At 37.4% G+C, this 25,705-nt stretch overlaps 1 protein-coding gene across 14 annotated transcripts in view; it reads right to left on the bottom strand.

Annotated features, from left to right (window-relative positions):
- Positions 1 to 3,923: 3,923 nt before the first annotated feature.
- The window catches only part of LOC131066102 (uncharacterized), a 33,239-nt gene continuing 11,457 nt past the window's right edge, over positions 3,924 to 25,705 (bottom strand). For 11 of the 14 annotated variants that reach the window (XR_009359430.1, XR_009359432.1, XR_009359433.1 and 8 more), the window contains one exon: positions 3,924 to 4,245. Coding sequence is in view for 2 of the 14 variants with exons in the window: in XM_059214076.1 (XP_059070059.1) it covers positions 4,086 to 4,241; positions 5,383 to 5,958 (732 nt within the window). In the remaining 12 variants the exon portion in view is untranslated. Of the gene's footprint in view, positions 4,246 to 5,382; positions 7,984 to 25,705 lie in introns of those variants that run through there. The other 3 variants (XM_059214077.1, XM_059214076.1, XR_009359425.1) reach the window with 3 other exon arrangements.

Raw genomic sequence — 25,705 nt, 5'->3', positions numbered from 1 at the left:
ATAATAGTAAAATAAAAGAACCAAATAAATTAAATTAAGAAAAAATAAATCTTATAATTTACTTGATAGTACAAAACTCAAGTACGAATAAATAGGTTTTGTTGTCATAATATTTGCATATGGTTATTACATTCATAATCAAATCAAGGATTAATGCAATATCTCAAAGAAAGTTAATGGCAATCATAATTAAACCAATAATCAATGTCAAGAATCATATTGTGTTGATAAAGAAGGTTATATCATTCATAATTAAACTGATAATGGAAATTTAAGACTTGTGTAATGGCCATCATCTTCAAAGATCAGCTTCTTCGAACAAAAAATGCAATCTTTGACCAATAAATGTATTTCGTCTCTATTAAATAATTGATACAACTAGCAAGAAAGTCTTTATACAAGATGAAACAAACTTGTTTTAGACACACAAACTTGCATATTTATTATCAATGTCAACACACCCTTCATACCTATATGTAGACTCATATGTGCATATTAAATAATTGATAAACCTAGTGGTGAAGCTTCTATGCAAGACTAAACAAAACTAACTTGTTTTGATTATGTATATCAACTTACATATTTATTATTAATGTCAACATACCCCTCGTGTGTATATGTAGACTCATATTTATGTGTATATGTTCTCTCGACTTGCAACTTTTTTTTCAATTCCAATATTCTTCAACTATCAAAGTGAATGGATACAATGACCTTTAAAAGGAGATTTTGAATAATAACAAAAGAATCAAAATTATTTCATTTTATTTTTATAATAAAAAAATCCAATGTCTCAAAGAATTATACGTTACAATAGAAACTAGATTATTGTTTCAACCCATCCACAAGGCAATAATCTAATTGTTTAATTATATTATTTATTTGATTTACATATAAATATGATTACAATTGTTATAGTTGATCTTGATTTCTAATATATTTCATATCTTCTAGAATTGTGACTAACATAATTGAAATTAAATTTGAGTTTACTTTTTAAAATAAATATTTGTTGAATATTGATGAATGGATAATTTAATTGTTTAATTAAATAGAAATTATAATAAATTTAGTTTTTTATTAATTAATGTATATGATTTTAAATAAGCATAAAATCAAAAAATAACAAAATGAAATAAGTAAAAAACAAAACTTTTAATTCATTTGAAAATACAATTTTTTTTAAGCAAAAGTGGCAAGCCACTATAATTTTATATATTTAATAGTAGATAAAACAAAAACCTGGTTCCGACAAGCATAGCGACAAGAAAGAACAGAAAGAAAACTTCTGGTTATAACTCGATGAAGTACAAAAGTTCTTACAAAATACCCCTAACTGACTCACTAGATCCCATTACATTTACAATAGATAGACCCCTTTTACAATTTCAATAGATAGAATCCATTTCCAATTGGATAGAAAGATCCCCTTTACAATTTCAAGAGACAGACCCCGTTTACATTTTCAATATACAAATCCCTACACATTTGAACTATAGCCCTTAAGCCATTATCAGGACGAAAGGAATATTATACATAATTACACCAATAATTAATGTCAACACCCATATAATGGTCATCTCTCAAGGACCTTTGTTTCCATCGAAAATATATCCTTCGACCTATATATGCAACTAAACCCACTATTACCCATATTATGGCTCTTCCATAGTAATTAAAAGTGTTACTGAAGCATGGAAACAAAAGGTGATTTGTTAATGTATGCACTTTATGGTAAACAAGAAGGCCCCCTTCTCCTTGATACCTCTCTCACTGCATTATGGATAGCTTTAATATCTTTGTTGGTAGCATTTGGAGGAGGCATTTGTGTGGCGATGGCACCAACCAGACAACAACCATTGTTTTGAATATGGTGATAGTTGTTCTAATTTGGATAAAAATAATGATTCTTCCAAGAAATACATCTTCAAAGAAGACAAAAACTACCTTTGGACTTTCGTAATGCTTGTCATTGAAATCACAGTTTTATTTTATTGCACGACTACTGCATTTTTTATAATTTTAATAGTGGTGATAGTGCAGCTTGGATTCCTCATTGGGCGGAATAGATATTTGCATTAAAAAAAAAATTTCAAAGGTGATGGGCATTACATATACACCAAACCATACATATGTAATGCCATCATGGAGATTTTTTTTGAATGCAAGTATCTCCTCCGCCTAATGAAGAATCATAAGTTGCACTATCACCACTATCAGAACCATCAAAAATGTAATATCGTCCAATAAAATAAAAGTGTGATTTCAACTACAACAAGTATTACGAGAGTCTAAAGGTAATTTTCGTCTTCTTTTCAAGATGTATTTCTTGGAACAAAGAGTCATTATTCTTATCCAGATTAGAACAATTATCACCATATTCAAAACAATGGTTGTTGCAACTATCAGGTCTGGTGCCACAGCCACAAAGATTCCTCCTCCAAATGCTAACAACAAAGATATTAAAGAGCTACATAATGTTAATGCATCACAAATAGTTGTAAATTGCACGAAAACAACATAATATTCTTTGTGTTCCTTTGGGAAAGTGAAAGTTGCATGAAAAGGTGTCGCTACAATCAACACTGCATTTATTGAAATAATTTGGGCTTTCCACGTTGATTTTTCAAGTCATCAATGAGTCCTTACTTATGTCATGTGTCTCTTTTGAAGTCCTCCGTGCACCATTTATTTCTAGCAACCATATAATCTACCCAAAAAAAAAGCCACATCTTTTAAATCAAAAAGAATTTATTTCCATTCAAGATCTCTATATAAATGAGGAAGACTGTAAAATTGTTTTTTAAATGTAAATCATTTTATGTTTAAATTAAAGTAAATGCTTGGAAATTGATATTTTCTACACATAATTTTTAAAGGAAATGAACTTTTATAATCGCAATATAAGATGTTAACAATATTTGAATCTCTCAATTAAATTAAATTTAAATCCGAAACATTCATATGGAATCATTGGCAGTTTAATTTAGTGTCTAGTTCATTGCATGAGATTGGTGAAGTAGGTTAAGGTTTAAGAAGAGCAATTTATGAATGTGAACTTTTATGTTTCAAATAATTATTAGTCTATGTATAGGTGGAGACTTACGTTTTCCCCTCAACAAAATGCAATTTAACTGATCTCGAAAACCCACGAAATTTTCTATAAAAAAAAAAATCAGTCTTAATGTTTTCTGTTAATGACATCTATATTAGTTTGCTTTCAAACTCACATTACAAAATATAGCCAGTTTTCAAGAGAACGAAATTACTGGAATGTAGTTACAACAGTCAAAAACATGCACTTTGATGTGGCTTTCTACAGAATAGCTCTTATGCCCTGTCTGTGCGTCTGCATCTGAATACATGCATTAAAATTGAGGGTTTTGAATCTAATCTCCATCTTTTATGCTTTTGAAGATGACCATTCCTAGTTGAAAGAAAAAAACAAATTTTAACATGAAGGACAAAGGAGCAGAGAGAAAGGACGTTGTTCTATTTGAGGAAAATGATAGTTATATACTAGTTTTCATTGTTTTCTACAACCCTGCTCCACGTGTCTCCAAACTCACTAGAGGCTCAAATCTTTAACAACACTGATACTTCTTTTATGCTTGTGAAATTTTGATGTCTTTAAATTCTAACTTCTGGTAAGATCTAGTTTCAAAATACAATTGGCTAACACTACAAGAAATCTTGTGTCCTATCACATGAAGTTCATCCTTAGTAACCTAAACAAATTTCAATATAACCACCACATACTTGTTCTCCTTGACATGTGTGTGAGAAAAGTGGTACATTGAATGGCTAAAGCTGTAGTAAATTCTACAACAAAGCCAAATAAGTAATACTGTGTCAAAGTGACCCTAACAAATATTAGTATCAATATTTATTTATTTATTTCAATAAAAGTAGATTATTCCACTAAACCTTTTTATTAATATTTTTTATTTTTTACACGAGATTCAAAGAGCATACCAGAGGAAAGAACCCTAGAAGAAAACCTCCAATCGCAACTCATAAAATAAACCTATAGTATCTAATTGATCAGTTTATACACCCTGCCCAAAACCACATACAAAGTGCGGTCACAACACATATAATATCAGTTTTACATAGACCCAATATGACAATTTGTCAAAAAAACCCATCGGATAATTTTCAAATGTAGACTCCACAGCTGCTATCAATGGAAGAAGACAAAATTTTCCAAAGCCCTGTGCCAAATCCCATGAGCCAAAAACCTTCCTGCCAAAAAAGAAAGTATCAAAAAACCTTTGGAAAAACACTATTGTACAAAATACCATGAGCTCGAACTCTCCTCCAGACAACGAACGTGAATACTTGAAATGAAAGGGGAAAGCGGGAATAATTATCATCATAAAATTTTACATCAATATTACTCAAGAAAATCACATAACTATTGTTGCAAACCTTCCCATACCCTAGAAAGAATTTCCTCAAAACCCACCTCTCGCTGATTAGCATTGCTATCAATGGCTAAATTTGCCAAATAATCTGCAATCTTATTAACTTCTCTATAACAATGGGATAATAAAAAAGGTTCAAACAATTCTAATTTTTGTAAAATGAGATCAAGTATACACTGCAAATTCCAACAATTCGATTTCTTTTTCATAACACATTGAATAATCACCATAGAATCACCTTCAATTATTAAGTTCTTAATTCCCAAAGAGATTGTCATATCCAATCCAAAAGACAAAGCATGAAATTTCGCATAATTGATAGTTTTAAAACTAATAGCATGACACTTAGCTCGAATAAAATGTGCATTGTGATCATAAATTACCATGCCTACCCCAGCCGGCCCAAGGTTACCACGAGAGGCCCCATCAAAATTCAGTTTAAAGTGGGCCTGTGGAGGAGGTTTCCATCCAGAAGAGCATCTCTTACCTATTGCATCATTCTTTTTTAAAATTGAACCATGAGAGGGTAAAACTGACAGAATCTTCCAAACTCTAGTAACTCTACTATCCCAATGCGAAAAATAAGTAAGATTTTCCAAATTCTTATAAATAAACGACAAAGAAACCTCGGAGATTGAAGACTCGATTTTTAATAGAACCTCAGACACAAGAGAACTTGTTTTTTTAAATATCATGTTGTTTCTCTCTAGCCAAATATTCCAAATCATAATAGATGGAGATATGATCCAAAGGCATGCATAAAAAGATGAGGCAAACATAAAGGGCCAAGATCTAAAATGGGAAATCAGATCCTTACCAATAACAAAGGATATATTTAACTTCTCAAACAACCACTGCCAACATTCATAAGCATAATCACAAGAAAATTCCAAATTTTTGTTACAAAGGACACAAGGGAAAACAACAGTAATACCGAGCCTGTCTAGTCTCATACCTGTAAGGACTCTGTCTTGAACTGCCAACCAAGCAAAGGCTCTAGCTTTAGGAAGACAAGACGATGCCAAAACAACTTATAAGGCCAAGATGATAAATCTTTAGCAACCATAAGAGAGTTATAACCATCTTTAACAGTGTACTTACCAGAAATATTCTTTGTCCAAATAAGTTCATCCTTAGAATCATAAAGCAATACAATTCTATCCCCAAAAAATTTCTCAAAATCTAATTTCATACTTGGATCAACAACTAAGAAATCAATCGACTTCCATCTAGCTAGCTTAAGGGGTCCACTAGTCACAATTTCAAAATAATCTGCTACAAAAACACCCCAAAGGGCAGAAAGAACAGTAATCAGAGGAGACCAATCCCTAATGTTCACCAAAGGTGTGTGTCCATTCCATACTTCATCCCAGAATCTGACCTTTCTACCACTATGAACAATCCATGAGAGATGAGGCAAAATAACTGATCTACATTTACAAAGGAAATTCCAAATAGTAGAACCCGAAGGCAAATTTGAGACTTTAAAAAAGTACTTTCTCGGTCCATTATTTAAATATTTGGCAAACATAATCTATGCTCATAAGGAGCTAGGTTTGTCATATAATTTACAAACCAACTTAGCACCTAAGGCTAAATTCTGATTCTCCAGACTCCGAATTCATGTTCCCCCAAGTTCCTTAGGCAAACATACCTTATCCCATGCAACTAAAGGGAGTTTCTTTTTGCCATCTTTATTATTGTTCCAAAGAAAATTGCTAAGAGTATCCTGTAAACTAACAATAACTGCTTTTGGAGACTTCAAGACAGAAATGGGATATATGGGAACAACATTCAAAATAGACTTGATGAGAACAATTTTACCCGCCAAAGTTAACCATCTATGATTCCATGAGAGAATTCTTTTAGAAATGACCAAAATCATCTTATCCCATTTAACAAAGAAAGGAATCCCAAGGTAAGGACATGGAAGATTTCCAGTTTCAAATCCCCAAAGGGATTGCAACCTATGTTGAACCAGTTGTGATGTATTAAGGAAAAAAATCTTTGATTTATCACCATTCATTTTCTGACCAGAAAACGATGCATAATTTTGTATTATTCCTTTAATCACTTTTGCCTCAACTAACAAAGCATGTCCAAATAATAGAGTATCATTTGCAAAGAGACAATGAGAAATACTTTGGGGAATATTCTGAATCCTTATACCTTTCCAAAGCCCCCCAACTTTAGCAGCCCTAATAGCCCAACTAAAGGTTTTAGCTAGGAGAATAAACAAAAAGGGAGAAAGGGGATCTCCTTGTCTCAAACCCCTAGAGGAAGTGAAAAAACCACAAGAAGAACCATTAATTAAAACCAAGAATCTTGCAGAAGAAATTTATGCACAAATCCATTTGACCCAGGCCTTAGAAAAACCTAACTTTTCAAGAACAACACATAAAACCCCCCACTCTACTCTATCATAAGCCTTCATCATGTCTAGTTTAAGTATCATGGTTGGGGTTCTTTGGGTGGAAATAGAATGCAACACCTCATGTGCTACAATTGCACCCTCTGTCGTCTCCCTTCCGGGAACAAAACCATCTTGTTCCAATGAAATGATCCTAAGTAGAATTTTTGCCAACCTCAGGGAAATTGCCTTCGTAAATATCTTATAAAAAGTGTCACATAAAGCAATGGGACGAAAGTCAACAAAAGTCTTAGTATCCTCTTTTTTAGGAATAATTGCAATCATTGTAGTATTAAATTCTTTTAAAATAGTCCTATTTCTCCTAGCTTCCTCAAGAGCCAATAAAACATCATTTCCCACAAAATCCCAACATTTCTGAAAAAATAAAGGAGTAAAACCATCTGGTCCCGGAGCTTTATCCGAATTCATGGCAAAGACAACACTCTTAACTTTTTCTGAGGAAAAGGGAGACAACATCTTATTGTCTTCCAAAGATACTAAAGGAGGAATATTAGATATAATATCATTGCTGAGATTTCCATTTTCCGAAGATAATAATGACTTAAAAAACCTAACTACCTTTGAAGCAATGTTCTCTAGCTCTGTCAATAAATTCTCATTCTAACACTGAATACGGGATATCCTATTCTTACATCTTTTAATCTTAGTTGAAGAATGAAAAAATTTTGTGTTCCTGTCACCATCTGAAAGCCATAACTCTCTAGAATTTTGTCTCCAATAGATTTCCTTTCTAGCTAACACCTCTTCAAGTTGTAATTTTAGTCACTTCAGTTCATCAAAAACTTGTGTCACCATACCATGTTGAAGCACATGAGTATTAAGACACTCAATCATATCTTGAATCCTTTGTTTCTCCTGAAAAATGTTCTTAAAATGCGAAATATTCCATTCCCTAATATTCAATTTCAAATAACTTAACTTCTTAGCAATCTGAAACATACGAGACCCATAACAAAATGGAGCAAAATATATTAGTATCCATATTATTACTATGAACTTTTAAGCATTGTAACATAAATTTGAAAATCAATTAAAAGGGATCTAGAAGTTACTTTGAACATTGGAACCGGTGACAATCCAGTGAAATCCATATATATTATGCAGATTATAACCTAGGTCATGTAATATTAGAATAACATACTGTAGCGTCGTAAATTGTACACACTTGCTAGGGTGGTACAATTTCACACCTAGTTTAGCACCCGCCTTGGTGCATTTTATATTTTGCATTGCATTTCTCCTTTAGCACTTAATTAATCAGATTAATTAGGTCTAAGGTCCTATTTCATCGTCCTCTATATCATAAAATTGGGCCCTTTCGTTAAAGTGTGCCCTTTTCATTTTATTCCTCCAATACATCATTCAATCAAAAACCCTAATTAAGTCCTATTTTGAACTTGGGGGCTTGGTTTCGGGGGTCAAAACATCTCGAAATCACCTGTAACTTCGGAATTCTCTCTAAAATCATCATATTCGACGGCCCTGAAAATTTGGTGAAAAGTTGTCGGGACCGTGGCGCTCGGAGTGCACATGGTCCCGGACATTTTTCCCTAAATTTTAGGAGCACAATCCAATCATAAAATAAAGATTAACCCCAAAAAATTGGCGGGAAATTCAATCTCTAGGTCGGCCAAAAGACGGAATTACGACCTAGGGTTTCATACATAAGAGCTCTCTTTCTTCATTTGAAGGGATCCGATTTTTGTTTTCAGGAGCCTCATATGCAGAGAAAGAGCAGATCTTTGAAGACTTCAACAACATTCAACATCCCTCTATCAAACATTTATCAATTTCATTCAATCATTTAGGGCTTGGAAGACATTGAAGAACAATAGGAGATTACCGACTGAGGATTGGCTTGTACCCCTCCCTTGGGGGTTGGGTATGATTTCATGTTGTTTTCATGTCTTTGCATAAGCTTCAATACATTACTTATTCATGTTTTAGATCACTTTGCATCTTGATTTAGAGCATTTACATTATCATTTACAAGCAATTAGGGTTTACTTTCTAGGTTGCTCAAGTTTGCTTACTTGCATTTTAGGATCTTGCACACACACAAGGTCTGCACACACAATACATTTTACAATACAACTTGGCTATTCGTGGAGGTGGAAATCACCGAAGTGGGGGTTTGACTAAGGCAAAACCCTATATAGCCGCCCACACCCTTTTCAGATATAAGTGCAGGTTTCAGGACTCGGACGACGCCGCAGGTTATAGATCCGGGAAAAGCAGGTCGAGACAGCACTCCACACCAAATTGCAAAGCAAAAGACCTGGACAGGGGCGTGGGGCGCCCTGGTCCTGCCAGGACAGGGGCGCTGGGCGCCCTGGTCCCTGGGACAGAGGCGTTGGGCGCCCTGGTCCTCCTGACAGACAGCATTTCCGACAATTTTCCAGAGTGCAAGACAGCAGTTTCAGGTGCAGTTTCCGGCACAGTATCAAGACAGTGGCTCCCGCGCCCCCGTCCCGAACATTTTCAATCAAATTTTGACTCCGGGTACGCATCTGCATTCTTGTTTTATCCTTGTGTTTACAGTTGTTCATTGTTTAATCTCAATTCTGCAATCTTGTTATTAGTTCATACATGCATTTTGGGATTAGGACTTGAACTTGTATCATTTTATCTTTCAATTTCAACAAAGGAATAGAAATCCTAATAGGTAGCCCGTGGCTCTCTCTTTCACAAAAAGAAGTAGCCAATTGTGTGATACCTCTAGGCTCTTTCGTATTCCGTAATGTGTGTCAAAAGGTAGGATTAGGGCATGTTAACCTAGTCTCGCTTTTTCCCCTACACATTTTGGTGAACGCGACGTGAATCTATCATTGCTTCCTCTTGCATTGCATTTGTTAGATCTAGATCTAGATTTAGTGTGTTTTCATTTCATTTTCATTAAAAAGAAAAGAAAAAAAAAAGAGTGTGTTTCTTTGCATTGTGTGTTTAAATTTTATGCAACCTTTATTTCAAAATGTCAGATTTTTATTTGCAAAATGTTCGTGCTTATGATGATTATTATGAGTATAGCCAAGATGAATTAGATGAAGCTTTAGATGAGTTTTTGAACCCTAAAGATGCCAAACCTTCATTTTACCAAAGACTCATAAACCTTGTTACAATGCCATTTAGGTGTGATGAGAAAGATAAGTCGAATGGTTCCTCTCAAGGGTACATTCCTATCAACTCTTCCACTAAATCTAGTAACATGGTTGTTTTCAATAATCCCCTCTATGAGGAGATGTCTCCTTTTGAATCAAAAGATAAACCTTTTAATCGATATGATCATGCTTTGTTGGATGATGCTCTTGATGACTTTGTGGCTTTATCGAAATCTTTAAACAAGAACAAGACTTCTAAATTGGTTAACATGATAAACTTGAATGAGCATAACAAGCCTCTCTTTGAAGTCCAAGGTGCTTATCCTTCTCCCACCTTTCAAGTTCCTAAATCACCTCTCCTTACTGTCCAGGGAGGGTATGATCATGATTCCTTTCGTACTCCGAATAAACCAATCATCACTGTGCAAGGAAGAAAACCTATAAGTCCTTATAGTTATGCCAAGCAATTAACTAGAGAGAGTTATCATGCGGTTGCCCATACTTATCACACCAGAAATAATAGGCAGCCTAATCCTCCTCCTGTTATTCCAGTTTCTCTTCCTAATCCTCAACCAATTCTTCCACAAGCTCCCCGTATTTCGCAAGTTATGGGTAAGGAATATGATCTCATAGAACAACTTAAAGCTACCCCTGCTAAGATATCCCTCTGGGATTTGATTCAAACTTCTTCCGCTCATCATGGAATGTTACAAGATGCCTTGAAAGATTTGAATGTTCCTCCACCGAATACATCTAGTAATATAGCATCTTTGGTTAACTTTGTGATGAATCCTAAGGCTCAAATCGTGTTTACCCAAGATGAGTTGCCTACTAGTGAAATTCAACATCAATATGATCCCTTGATGATTGTGGTTATCATGAAAGACACTGCTATAAGACGAACACTAGTAGATAATGGCTCTGGCCTTAATGTGTGTAGCATTAATCTATTGCATAAAATGAATGTGGATACATCCCTCATTGAGCCTGACTCTCGTCCCATTCGAGGCTTTGACAATGTGGCTAAGACTTCATTAGGTATTATCACCTTACCTCTCACAGTGGGACCTGTTACTTTGCCTACTCCTATCCATGTTATGTCGCGAAATTTAACATACAACTTGTTATTAGGGAGACCTTGGATTCACAGTATGCAAGCTGTCCCCTCTACATTGCATAGACAAGTTAAATTTATTTATAACAATAAGACATATACCTTGATAGGTGATACTAATTTCCAAGCTTGTCTACAAACATCTACTTCCAAAGGGGGTTCTTCTAAGCCATCCTCGTCTAGTGATGACTCTTTAAACAAGATACCTATCGATGAATCCTCGCTCTCTGATGATCAAAATTCTTTGGATGAGTCTGGAGCTCCTGAAGAAGATTCTTCTCGACTTGAATCTACACATAAGAAGGATTTTGATCCTGAGAAGGTTCTCGCAGAAGACGATTGGGGATCTCTTGATTTCAATCCCACCTTTGTAGGTGAATATAAGGTTCCTTCTAGAGAGCTTAAAGTTGAAAAGAAGGAAGAAGCTAAAAATAAGTCAATCTTACCTGAACCTATGAGTAATAATTTTGTGGCCGCTTCTCAAACTTCTTCTCCTCACACCTCTAATTCTGAAGAGTTTGATTCTTTGTCTTATGAAAAACCACCTTCTCTTTCTGAAATGGCTGATCATTATGGTCATGGTTTTCGCATTTTTGCTAAGCATGAGTATCATGGAAATGGTTGTGGCGCTCACGAACAAGGGATAAAGGTTCCTCTAAAGAATAATTTTCACAATTATGCCTTTGGACTTGGCTATAATCCCTGCAAACGCACTAAAGCTTCTAAAAGACCATGCATTAGTGTTAATGCTATTTCTACATCTCTATCAATGCAACACCCCGAGTATATTGATGGGGATCCTTCGTGTGCCTATGCTTTGGATGTCTTCCCTACCGATGATGCTTTAGCTGAATTCTTGGGAGCCTATGACACTCTTCCTCGTTATCATCACAATAGGGGACTTCCTTATTGTTTGAACACTGAAGCCTATTTTGGAAAAGAGATCGATAATGATGAGATTGTGAAAGAATTCCCTCAGTTAAAAGATACTCCTCAACAAAGTAATCTTCTTATAAGTGACACCACTGATGTTAAGATGGATCCTTGCAATAAAGAAAAAGTCATTAAAATTGGAAAATGTTTGGATGAAGAGGAACAAAAACAATATGAAGATTTATTGCACGAATTCCCTGAGATCTTTGCTTGGACATACTCTGACATGCCTGGTATAGATCCTAAGATTGTCACTCATAATATTGTCTTAGTTCCTGATGCTAAGCCCGTGAAACAAAAGATTCGAAAAATGAATCCTAAGGTGGCTCTGCTTGTTAAGGCTGAGATTGAAAAGTTATTGGAGGCTGGATTTATCCGCCCTATTGACTATTCCCCATGGATTTCAAATATTGTAGTTGTGGCTAAACCAGATAATAAAATAAGAATGTGTACCGATTTTCGAGATTTAAATAGGGCTTCTTTAAAAGATGATTTCCCTCTTCCAAACATTGACATGATAGTTGATCCTACGGCAGGACATGCCTTGTTATCCTTCATGGATGGTTTTTCAGCATACAATCAAATTTTCATTAACCCTCAAGATCAATTCAAAACCGCTTTCACCACTCCTTGGGGTACGTTTTGTTGGATAATGATGCCGTTTGGACTTAAAAATGCTGGTGCAACTTATCAACGAGCGATGACCCTTATCTTTCATGATTATATGCATAAGATTTTAGAGGACTATGTTGATGATATTTTAGCCAAATCCATTCTTCGCATAGATCATATTAAAATCCTTCGTCAAATCTTTGAAAGAGTTCGTAAATATCACATGCGCTTGAATCCCCGAAAATGTGTTTTTGGTGTGGATAGTGGAAAACTATTAGGGTTCATAGTTTCGCATCGTGGGATTGAGGTGGACACTAAGAAAATAGATGTTATTGTCAACATGCCACCTCCTAGAAATGTGTCTCAACTTAAAAGCTTACAAGGAAAGATTCAAGCTATTCGTAGGTTTGTATCTCAACTTGCGGATTGTACCTTTCCTTTTACTCAACTTCTCAAAAAGAATATCACTTTTCAATGGAATGAAGATTGTCAGCAAGCATTTGAAGATTTAAAAGTGTATTTGGCTAGTCCTCCTATTCTTCAACCTGTCGAACCTTCTAAACCCCTCCTTCTGTATACAACTGCTTCCTCTCATGCTCTTGCAGCATTGTTGGCACAACATGATAAAGATGGTAAGGAATGTCCGGTTTATTACATAAGTCGTACCTTACTCGATTATGAGACCCAATATTCTGCGATAGAAAGACAATGCTTGGCCTTGGTGTTTGCGACTCAGAAATTGAGACATTATCTTTTAAATTCAGAAGTCCACGTCATGGTAAAGTTTGATCTTTTGAAGCATCTTTTCTCTAAAACTGATTTATCAAGACGCCTAGCTAAGTGGGTTATGATGTTAACTGAATTTGACCTTAAATTTGTTTCACAAAAAGCAATTAAAGGGCAAGCATTGACCGACCACTTAGTTGAGGCCCCTTCACCTTTCTCCTTCCCTAATTCTGAGTCTTTCCCCGATGACTTCATTTTTTCTATAGAAAAATATGAAACTTGGGAATTATATTTTGATGGTTTTAAGTGTCGTACGGGATCGGGGGCAGGTGTTGTTCTGATTTCTCCTACAAGGAAATCTATTCCCTTATCCTATCGTCTAAATTTCCTGTGTACCAATAACATTGCTGAGTATGAGGCTCTTATAGCGGAAATAAAAGCAGCCTTAGCTCTGAATATAAAGCACATACATATTTATGGAGATTCTCAATTGATTATAAGACAAGTAACAGGACTGTATCAAGCAAAACAAGACAAATTATCACAATAGAAAGATCTTGCTATCTTTTTATTACAAAAATTCGATTCTTATACCATGGAACCTGTTCCTCGAAAAGATAATCGACATGCGGACGCAATGGCATGTGTGGCTTCTCTTGTATCTTTACAGGACGCCTGTGGTTGATCTTAAATTTGTTATTCACAACCTTATTTCTCCAGCTATCGTAGATGATTCTAGCTTGGTAACATGTTGTGACTTTATAGACTCAGATGAATGGTATTCACATATCGTAAGATATTTGACCGATGGTACCTTTCCTGATTCCGCCAATAGGAACACTAGGGCTAGAATCTGCAAGTTGTCTGCTAGATATATCATTCTTTCTAATGTCCTTTACCGAAGGGGTTATGATAGTCTTCTCCTTCGCTGTCTTAACAAATCGGAAATCCCCGTTGCTCTTGAAGAGGCACATTCAGGTGCCTGTGGGGGGCATTTCGAAGGCAAATCCTTGGTTCAAAGATTGTTTCGTATGGGATACTATTGGCAAACTATGCAGAAGAATTCTTTTTCATTTGTTAAGAAATGTCATCAATGTCAACAACACAATAATCTGATTCATGCTCCTGCCCAAGAACTTCGTTCTCAAGTAGCTTCTTGGCCTTTCTCCGCATGGGGTTTGGATCTCATTGGTAAAATCTCTCCTCCTTCATCTCAAGGACACACCTTCATTATAACTGCAACAGATTACTTTACGAAGTAGGTAGAAGCTATTCCCCTTCGCTCTACTACTGCTGAAGTGATTTGTCAATTTCTTCTAGAAAACATCATTTCTCGATTCGGGATACCTTCCACTATAATCTCAGATAATGGGACATCATTTAAGAACAAGGACGTGAAGAAATTCCTCGAGAAGTATCATATCAAACATCGATTTTCTACACCATACTATCCTCAATCAAATGGTCAAGCCGAATCATCCAATAAGATAATTGAACAAATTCTTCGCAAAACCATGAATAAGCATGGTAAGGATTGGAGTAATCAGCTAATCTATGCTCTTTGGGCCTACCGAACGAGTGTACGAATTGCTACAGGAACTACTCCTTATAATCTTGTTTACGGTGCTTACGCTATTATGCCTTTAGAGTTAGAGATTCCATCACTTAGGGTTTCTCTCAAAGGTATAGTAGATGGTGACTCTTATAGAGAACGACGACTTCAACAGCTTGAGATGCTTGATGAACAGCGTATAAACGCTCTTGAGCATATTCAAGTGTATCACAAAACTCTACAACGAAGCTATAATGATAAGGTTATTCAACGTTCCTTCTCAGTAGGTGACTTAGTCTTCTCTGAGAATCAGCGCAATGTGAATGCCTTACCTGCAGAAAAGGGAAAATTTAGTCCTAATTGACTTGGACCATATATCGTTATTGAAGATTATGGATCAGGTGCTTACAAAATAGCGGATGTAGACGGTACACCTCTTAAAGAACCTATCAATGCTATGCACTTGCGTAGATATTATGCTTAATTCTTCATTCCTTATTTATCTTCTTTTCAGTTCTTCAACATTGGATAATATGTTAGTATCTCCTAATTAGAGCAAAATAGAATTAAATGTTATGGTGTTTAATCTATATTGCTTCGTTCTTGACAAGCGTGTTTCTTTACTATATAGTTTGTCTTGAATTCATTTATGTAAATTGTAAAAGATTTACATTTCCATTATGCTAGCATATTTCGCAATTTCTTATGCGTTAAGTAGAATCGTATCATGTTGTGTTTAAGTTCAAAATTAAATCACATTAGTTATATGATTCTTAGACTTAATGCATATTTCTTCCCTATCATCAATGTAGTACTTGATTAAATATTTTAATTAAGTCACACATGTATCAATTTAATCATGGAGCATTAAGAAATCAATCACATGGAAATTAAATCCTGAACATACATGTACACCTACCAAATGTATTAGATTTAATCAAAGCAAAATATACATTGTTTTAAGCATTAAAGATAACACATTTGAGACAAAAGAGAAGCATATATATATATATATATGTGGATCGTATACAAATATAGGTCACTGTACATCCAAAATATGACCCATCCTACATCATAAAATCATCTCCTATCCCTAGGGCTGGTGGCTGGAGAGTGACGACTAGATGCTCCCTCCTGATCCGGCCGTGCAGGTGGACCCATAGGTGTGTAGCGCGATATAGATCACGAGTGACTCCGAGAGGAACTCCTACGATCCCTATCCATAAGGATTGCGCGATAGGAGGTAGCCTCAGCCTGAGCTGCTGCTAGATCTCGCTGTGTCGGCTGAAGGTTCTCTGATAGAACTCTCTCTCTCTCCCTCCATATATCCACCTGTACTCGGAATGGGGAAAACAAGTCCTCATGCCGATCCGCGTTCCCCTGAGGCCTATAAGCAATCTGTGAGGAACTAGGGATCTATGCCATCGTGGAAATGTCTGTCACTGCTTGCTGAATCAGGGAACGCCACTCCTGCACATTAGCTGTAGCAGTTGAACAGATTTTTGTATTAGTACCATTCTATATCATCAAAACATTAATCAATCAATATAAACCTACTATACCTGGATCTCCCTCACGCCAGTAGAGATCATGATATGGTAGCATCTGTGACTGGGAACTACTAGACTCTCCACGCTCAAATAATCTATGCACGATGGGTGTAGGCTGGCCCGTACTAGAAACAGGTCTCTGTATCGCCTCGTGTTCCCCCTTTTGGGGAATAAGAGGAGGATCCAAGGCTATGGTATCATCTCCTGAATGGTGGGGAGCTGCATCTAACCCCTCCTCATCATCTCTATTCTCCTCCTCGTCCTCGTCCTCATCCTCGTCCTCGTCCGCATCCTCACCTGCATCCTCATTCTCCTCATCCCTATCTGTGTCATCCTCCTCTCTCTCCTCCTCCTCGGCACTAGGCTAATCTCCTGTGGGTGGATCAAGATCTCCTGCCTCCTCATGACCCTCTCCCTCCTCTGGCTCCTCCGACCTGGATCCCTGGTCCTCATCTCGGTCTCCATGGGTCTGGATGGTCTGTCAGATGTTCTGGTGGAAAGATAGGCCCTGGGTATGATCTCATAAACCATGAGACATACCTGCACTGTGCTCCAGGCTCTGCAGAATAATCAGTAACCACATCCTGATCGGATCCCTCTATATCTGTAGTCTCGATGTCATCTATCGTTGATCTCGCTACTGCTCTAGGTCTAGGAAGGACTCGTGAGTGTCGAGTATAGATGGGTACATCGGCTGGAACGCATTGCTCTAGCCCAAACTGCCTCCGTACTCAGTCGAAGTAGAATGGGACTATGATATGTGAATATCGTCCCCGCAATAGGCGGTTCCTCTGTAAGCATGCTAACTATCTCTCCATCCCATCCCATCTGTGCATCCGCAAATAGGGTCTCCATACGATCACCTCGGCTGTCAATCTATCAAAAATTACTCTCCAATATAGCAGATCTCCAAATCTCCACTCGCTGGTAAGTGGATTTGGATAAGCAAACACCCTAGGTCGCTCGCTAGCTGTACTCATCGGAAAGTCGACAGGCCTGGTGCATGTGAAGTGCTCAAATATCCACACCTGCAGAAGTGTGCATGTCATCAAGCTGCAACCCTGTCCAAACACATACTCCTCAAAGTCGTGATAGAGATGTGCAAGCATACTCCGACCCCAAGCATATACTTTCTTGTGTCTCTCCATAGCTCTGATGCACCATGTGAGACCCCCATGCATGTGCATACCTCGCCCATTAAGGCAGACGGCTAGTGCTATGATGGTGATCATAAGACGTCTCATAAGGGGCACCTCTCCTGTAGGATGTAAGAGCCAGCTGACCATGATGCGACCTCATGTCTCGCTCAGCATGACTCTCCCTATGCAATATACCTGCTCCCTCTGATGGTCCTCCGCAGACCGATCGGTCGCGTATGTCACAGTAGCTCCTCTGATAGGAAGACGAAGTATGCGGTACACATCCTCAAGTGTAACCGTCAGCTCTCCTATTGGGAGATGGAATGTGCATGTGTCAGGATCCCATCGCTCCATCAGTGCCATCAGCATCGCAGGATGGAACCGAATGGCTGGCATGAGGATCGCATACCATAAACCCACGATCGACAATGTGTCTCTCTCTGCCTGAGTCAGCCGGGGATTCTGATCTCGCAAACTGCGAAGAATCTGTCCCGTCGTATGCTCTCTCATGTATGGGAGACCCTGCAACACAAAAACATAACTATAATCAGTACTCAATCATCAAAATCATTCATGCAAACTGTCGAACATCGTATGCTAACCCTGACATCTCTTGCCAAGTCCTGATTGGGACCATGGCACCCCACAAGGACCATGGTGCCCTGGGTGGGACCCAGGGTCAGATTCCAGGGCCCGCAAACGATCACAGAAAGTCAAATGCAGAAAATCAAAAGTCAATGCTCAGTCAACTCAGCTCGTCTAATGGCTCGTCGTCGATCACGGCCTGTCGCAGGATCTCAATCCTCGTGGAACGCTCCGGTCGTCGTGAAAGCATGATGATGGCTATGTGGGCTCCGCTGCAATGAATAGTATTCCGAAATCAACAAAGTGACAAATACAAATGTCACTTTCAAGGTATATACTTTCATTCCTTTACCTTTACTTTCAAAACCCTAATTTTCCTCTATCACTCATTTCATCATAACTTGAGTTTGGGAGATGCGATTTTCGAACTGTTTGTTGCGTAGGAATCGTATTTTCATTCCCCTACTCTCGGGATGTTCCAAAAAGTGCTCTGATGAAGCCTATTCAGTGAACATCCCTCATCAATACTCTCTTACACAATTTGTCGTAAGTAAACATGCTACCCTGTTTCACCTCCCTAATAAGCAAGTCGAATCAGGGGGGCATATAGCTACTCACAAATTTCATCACTTTCCTTAGTAAGCATTAGGTGATTTTGTGATCTAACGTGTGTTTTGTAGGGTGCGGTTCCTAACTGTGTACTGCAGATACCGTTGGGGGCTTCGTCCGACAACTTATGGATATATCATTTTTCAAATAATGTTTACTTTTCTGTACTTTAACTTGCATATGCACGTAATACTCATATGACCGCTAAAGTGGGGGCTAAATGTAGCGTCGTAAATTGTACGCACTTGCTAGGGTGGTACAATTTCACACCTAGTTTAGCACCCGCCTTGGTGCATTTTACATTTTGCATTGTATTTCTCCTTTAGCACTTAATTAATCAAATTAATTAGGTCTAAGGTCCTATTTCATCGTCCTCTACATCATAAAGTTGGGCCCTTTCGTTAAAGTGTGCCCTTTTCATTTTATTCCTCCAATACATCATTCAATCAAAAACCCTAATTAAGTCCTATTTTGAACTTGGGGGCTTGGTTTCGGGGGTCAAAACATCTCGAAATCACCTGTAACTTCGGGATTCTCTCTAAAATCATCATATCCGACGGCCTTGAAAATTTGGTGAAAAGTTGTCGGGACCGTGGCGCCCGGAGTGCACATGGTCCCGAACATTTTTCCCTAAATTTTAGGAGCACAATCCAATTATAAAATAAAGCTTAACCCCAAGAAATTGGCGGGAAATTCAATCTCTAGGTCGGCCAAAAGACGAAATTATGACCTAGGGTTTCATACATAAGAGCTCTCTTTCTTCATTTGAAGGGATCCGATTTTTGTTTTCAGGAACCTCATATGCAGCGAAAGAGCAGATCTTTGAAGACTTCAACAACATTCAACATCCCTCTATCAAGCATTTATCAATTTCATTCATCCATTTAGGACTTGGAAGACATTGAAGAACAATAGGAGATTACCGACTGAGGATTGGCTTGAACCCCTCCCTTGGGGGTTGGGTATGATTTCATGTTGTTTTCATGTCTTTGCATAAGCTTCAATACATTACTTATTCATGCTTTAGATCACTTTGCATCTTGATTTAGAGCATTTACATTATCATTTACAAGCAATTAGGGTTTACTTTCTAGGTTGCTCTAGTTTGCTTACTTGCATTTTAGGATCTTGCACACACACAAGGTTTGCACACACAATACATTTTACAATACAACTTGGCTATTCGTGGAGGTGGAAATCATTGAAGCGGGGGTTTGACTAAGGCAAAACCCTATATAGCTGCCCACACCCTTTTCAGATATAAGTGCAGGTTTTGGGACTCGGACGACACCGCAGGTTACAGATCCGGGAAAAGCAGGTCGAGACAGCACTCCACACCAAATTGCAAAGCAAAAGACCAGGACAGGGGCGTGGGGCGCCCTGGTCCTGCCAGGACAGGGGCGTTGGGCGCCCTGGTCCCTGGGACAGAGGCGGTGGGCGCCCTGGTCCTCCTAACAGACAGCATTTCCGACAGTTTTTCAGAGTGCAAGACAACAGTTTCAGGTGCAGTTTCCGGCACAATATCGGAACAATGGCGCCCGCGCCCCCGTCCCGAACATTTTCAATCAGATTTTGACTCCGGGTACGCATCTGTATTCTTGTTTTATCCTTGTGTTTATAGTTGTTCATTGTTTAATCTCAATTATGCAATCTTGTTATTAGTTCATACATGCATTTTGGGATTAGGACTTGAACTTGTATCATTTTATCTTTCAATTTCAAAAAAGGAATAGAAATCCTAATAGATAGCCTGTGGCTCTCTCTTTCACAAAAAGAAGTAGCCAATTGTGTGATACCTCTAGGCTCTTTCGTATTCCGTAATGTGTGTCAAAAGGTAGGATTAGGGCATGTTAACCTAGTCTCGCTTTTTCCCCTACACACATACAAACATATTAAAGTTCACAAGATTTCAGTCAATGAAATATATGTAAAGTCTTTGGAATAAAACAGTACAGAAAATTTTTCATCAATCTTTTGGATTAAAGTTTCTGATTCATCATAAAATGGATTGTGATTCACAAATTATAAACTTTTTAACATAATTCCTTTCAAAATTTGTAACATATATAAATATGTTATTTTGTCACTTACATATAATATCTTTACTTGTTCTATCTGAAAATTTTGTTGGCTCTATCACTGTGTCTAGTATATTTTTTTCGATTTTTTATTTCAACTATTTCTATCCGTAGTCCTAAATAGTTGTTGTTGAATATTAAAATCTAAATTAGCTTGGATGACTAAAGGGTAATATTTTGGTATTCTTCAAGTTCTGCTCTTCTGCCTGTAAGATCAAAGAGCAGTTTAATCAGAAGTGTTAACAAAATATATCAACCAAGATATATCAGCATGGGGTCTGCGCAGGAAGAAGCTAATGGCTTTGCACAGAGTTACAAAATGATCATTTAAAGATTCAGAAGCAAAAGGTGCAGTAAATTTGGTTTTGTGCAATCCAAATCTTTCAGATTTTAAAAGTGCTCTGCATGGACAAATCTTGGGTTATTAGCGCGTGGGCTGATGTGGGCTAGGAAGATTAGCCGCATGCCCCACAGCTAGTCTTCATGAAGGGCAAATGGGTAGATATGGCAGCGCAGAATTGGTTGAAGGCAGACTTACGAAATTTCAGACCGGTCTCTAAGTATTTTCGAGGTTTTTTAAGAGGTCCAAGCAGTGGAAATTGGCGAAGTATGGACAAATCTGGTGAAGGGAATCAACGCTTTTTGGATCGTAGGTATTTTGGTCAGGGTCCGCGGCAAAATTTTATCCCAAATCATTTAAAGGGGCTTTCGGGTAAACGATCTACAGAGATGGGAGGAAAACCATCCTATGCGAAAGTTGTGAAATTTTCATCTGTAAATGAGACAATTAGGGCTTCTCGGCTGAATACTGGTGAAAAGATGATGGACAAACAATCTAACAGTAACCGGCTTGAGTTATCTTTGTCACATCAAAGGGGGAATAAGGTAAGAGAAACTTCGACATCAGAAAAAGATGATAAGGTAAGTGAAAATCAAACTGGCTCTGATTTAGGAGGTGGGTCTTCATAGGTATGGGCTCCTGTTCCATGCATTGATTTACTTGATTCTGTTGTGGATTTGAAAGCTCGTTGTTTGCATACACATGCTATTTTTGGAGAAATATGGGGGGATGCAACTAGTTTATCTAAATTTCATCATAAATTGCAGAAAAAGTGGTCTGATTGCGTTATTTTCAATTACTCTCTGCAAATGCATTTATTATTGTTTTCAACTCTTCTTCTGTTAGGGATGAAGTTTTAAAATCTTCACATTACTGGTTTGGTAAAAATTTAGTGTTTGTTTCAGCTTGGAAACCATTTTATGTCCCTGCTTGGTCAAGTTTTAAATTAGTTTCTTTCTGGTTTGGCTTGCCCAAATTACCGTTTGAATTTATGGACCCAGAGGTTTTGGAACAAATTGGTAATACTTGTGGTTCTTTCTTATCATCAAGATTTGATTTTGTGGAGGGGGAGGTTTTGGTAAAAATTTGTGTCTTGACTAACCCTAATATTGTTTGCCCTCGATCTTGTATCATTAAATCTCATGAGGGTATCTGGAAACAACCAATTAATAAGTTGGAGAAAGAATTTGGTAAAACTTCCTTGCAATTGGATGCTCCTTTGCTTATGGATTTTTTGAAATCCTCTGTTTTGAATAAGGCAGAAAATTGCTTGTGTAGTAACGATAATCCATTTCTGGATAAACTATTAGTTAATGGTTCCACTTGGAAACCTCCCGCTACTTTTAAGGTTAACCAGGCTATGAGGGATGTTGGGAAGCGAGAGGTTTATGTTGTGTCTCACGATCCGAAGTTTGTAGGGTTTTTTACAAGTAAGGATAAGACAGTAGCTCACCAGAATATTATGGTTTCGGGGGACAACAATGTGGATGATCTGCTTCCAAATCTCACTACCTCGAATTCCTTAGATAAGTCACTAAATGATGGTGGTGGGAATCCTATCTGCCCTGTGAAGTCAAAAGAATACTTAGAAAGTTGTCAGGGGATTGGTCAGATTTTTGTGAAGAATGATGGGGTTGTTTCAGAGTCTAATGTTGGGGTTTCTTCTCTAGGGTTTCCTGATGATGCTATCCTTGCTCAACAAGTCAAAGAATTGGTGTATAATTCTTCGTAGCATGTTGATGTGGATGTGGATAATAATGCCACCTTAGGAAATAATATTCAGTTGGGGGACATTCCTATTATTGTGCCAGATGAAAATCTGGTTCACCAGGTAAATGATCTTTTTAAAGATCATGAGCATCTGATGGATGAGGACATTACGAATAGGGTTATTTGTTCCATTGAGAATGACTTGGGGGGAATTAAATCGAACCTTCCTATTTCTGCATCTGCTAACCCTTTTGAGATTTTGGCCTCATCACAAGTGGGCATCATAGATAATTTAGCCATGACTTCTCCTAAGTCAAGTAAGAGTTTACCAATTGTTCAAACTACTCTAATTAGGGCTTCATCTGTGGTTTCTCCTGGTAGGGGTAGGCCTCCAAAGAATTGAAAGACTCAATTGGAAATTGATGTTGGGATTCAGCAGACTTTGTCTCTTTCTCCTGGTGTTGGGAAAGGGAAGCATTTGGTTTCTCTTGGTGATGCTATGAAAGGAAGCGGTACTCCTAAGGGCAAGAGGAGTAAGAGGAATATTATAAGTCCTTCTGTGACTAGGTTGGGGGCTGTGAATCGTAATCTTCAAAGTAGTTTTGGAGAAGGAAAGTCTTCTCCATATAAAGGAAAGAGGGAAGCCTCAAGGGAGCCTCGGTCTCCCCTCGAGAACAATGAGAATTATATCTTGGAATGTTAGGGGCTTAAATGCCCCTAACAAGAGGCGCTTAATTAAGTCCCAGATGGACTTAGTTAAGTGTGATATTTTCATGTTGCAAGAGACTCTTAGTTAAGTGTGATATTTTCATGTTGCAAGAGACAAAATTGTCAAAGGAGTTTGCTGATTTGGTTTTTTCTTCTTGAAGAAAGTGGGAATTCCTCTCCTCTCCGGCTTGTGGTGCGTCAAGGGGTTTGGCATTGCTTTGGAATAACTTTAACATTGAGGTTGAGCTAGTTGCTTCTACTGTAAACTGGATGTTGGCCTTAGTTAAAAGCAAGCTTTCGAAGGTTAAGTTTTGGCTTTTTAATATTTATGCTCCTTGTCGTATTCAAAGGAAGATTAAATTATGGGGAGAACTTAAGAGGATTTCCTCCCCTTTGAGGCATGGTCCCTTTATAATCTTTGGGGGGGATTTTAATGCTATCACTGACTTGGGAGAAAAGAAAGGAGGTATTCTTCCTAATAAAAAAATTATGGAAGACTTTGGGATGTTCATTAAGAACATGCGTCTTTTTGATTGTCAGTTTCAGAATGGGATTTTCACATGGACAAATATGCAAAGAGATTCTTCTCAGATTGCGGAAAGGTTAGACTAGTTTTTGTTATCAGATGTATGGATTAATTCAGAGTTCGAATTTTTTTCTTCTATTCTTCCAGTTTCGGGGTCAGATCATTTTCCAATTTCCCTATCAATTCTGGAAGATAAAGCTCCTTTTAAGTCACCTTTTAAATTTGAACCTATGTGGTTTAGAGATTCTTCCTTTTTGCCTTTGCTCAAAAAATGGTGGAATTTTGCTCCTTATTTCTCTGGATCTCGAATGTTTCAGATTGCTAAGAAGTTGAGATTTTTGAAATTTAATATTAGAGAATGGAATATCTTGCATTTTAAGAACATCTTTCAGGAAAAACAGAGGATTCAAGATATGATTGAATGTCTTAATTCACATGTGATTCAACATGGTATGGTGCCTCTTGTTTTTGATGAACTAAAATTGCTAAAAGCAAAGCTTGAAGAAGTTTTGTCCAAAGAAGAAATCTATTGGAGACAGAAATCGAGGGAGATCTGGCTTTCAGATGGTGATAGAAATACAAAAAAATTTCACTCTTCAACAAAAATTAAGAGAAGTAGAAATAGGATATCTTGTATTGAGTGTCCAAATGGCAAACTTTTAACAGAACATGAGGATATTGCTTTAGAGGCAGTTAGGTTTTTTAAGTCACTATTGTTTTCGGAGCATGGAGATCTTCATAATAACATTTCTTCTAATATTCCTTCTTTGGTATCTTCAGAAAATAATAAAATGTTGATGTCTCTTTTTTCTTTTGATGAAGTTAAGAATGTTGTTTTTGCAATGAACCCTAATAAGGCTCTGGGACCGGATGGATTTACTCCTTTATTTTTTCAGAAATGTTGGGATTTTGTGGGGAATGATGTTTTATTGGCCCTTGAGGAAGCTAGAAGGAACAGGTCTGTTTTGAAAGAGCTTAATACTACAATGATTGCAATTATTCCTAAAAAAGAGGTTACCAAGACATTTGCTGATTTTCGCCCTATTGCTTTATGTAATACTTTGTATAAGATTTTTACCAAGACTATTTCTTTAAGGTTGGCTAAAATTCTGCCTAAGATCATTTCTTTAGAACAAGGAGGTTTTGTTCCAGGAAGAGAGACAACAAAGGGAGCTATAGTGGCGCATGAGGTTTTGCATTCTATTTCTACTCAGAGAATCTCGACCATGATCCTCAAATTAGATATGATGAAAGCATATGATAGAGTAGAATGGGGGGCATTGTGTGTTTTTTACTTAAATTGGGTTTTTCCAAGGCATGGATCAAATGGATTCGTGCTTGTATTTCTTCTGCAAGGTTCTCGGTTCTAATTAATGGCTCCCCTTGTGGTTTTTTCTCCTCTTCTAGGGGTTTGAGGCAGGGATAGCCCCTGTCTCCTTTCTTGTTCATTCTTCTAGCTGAAACGTTCAGTTGGGCTATAAGAGCCGCTAAGCTGGGAGGGCTTTGGAAGGGAATTAAGATTCATAATGTTCCACAAAGCATTCGCATTGCTTATTTGTAGATGATA

Source organism: Cryptomeria japonica, chromosome 11, assembly GCF_030272615.1.
Source record: "Cryptomeria japonica chromosome 11, Sugi_1.0, whole genome shotgun sequence".
In the NCBI taxonomy this organism is placed as follows: domain Eukaryota; kingdom Viridiplantae; phylum Streptophyta; class Pinopsida; order Cupressales; family Cupressaceae; genus Cryptomeria; species Cryptomeria japonica.
Note: the sequence above shows the minus strand (reverse complement) of the source record. Positions and strands in the feature narration are given on the sequence as shown.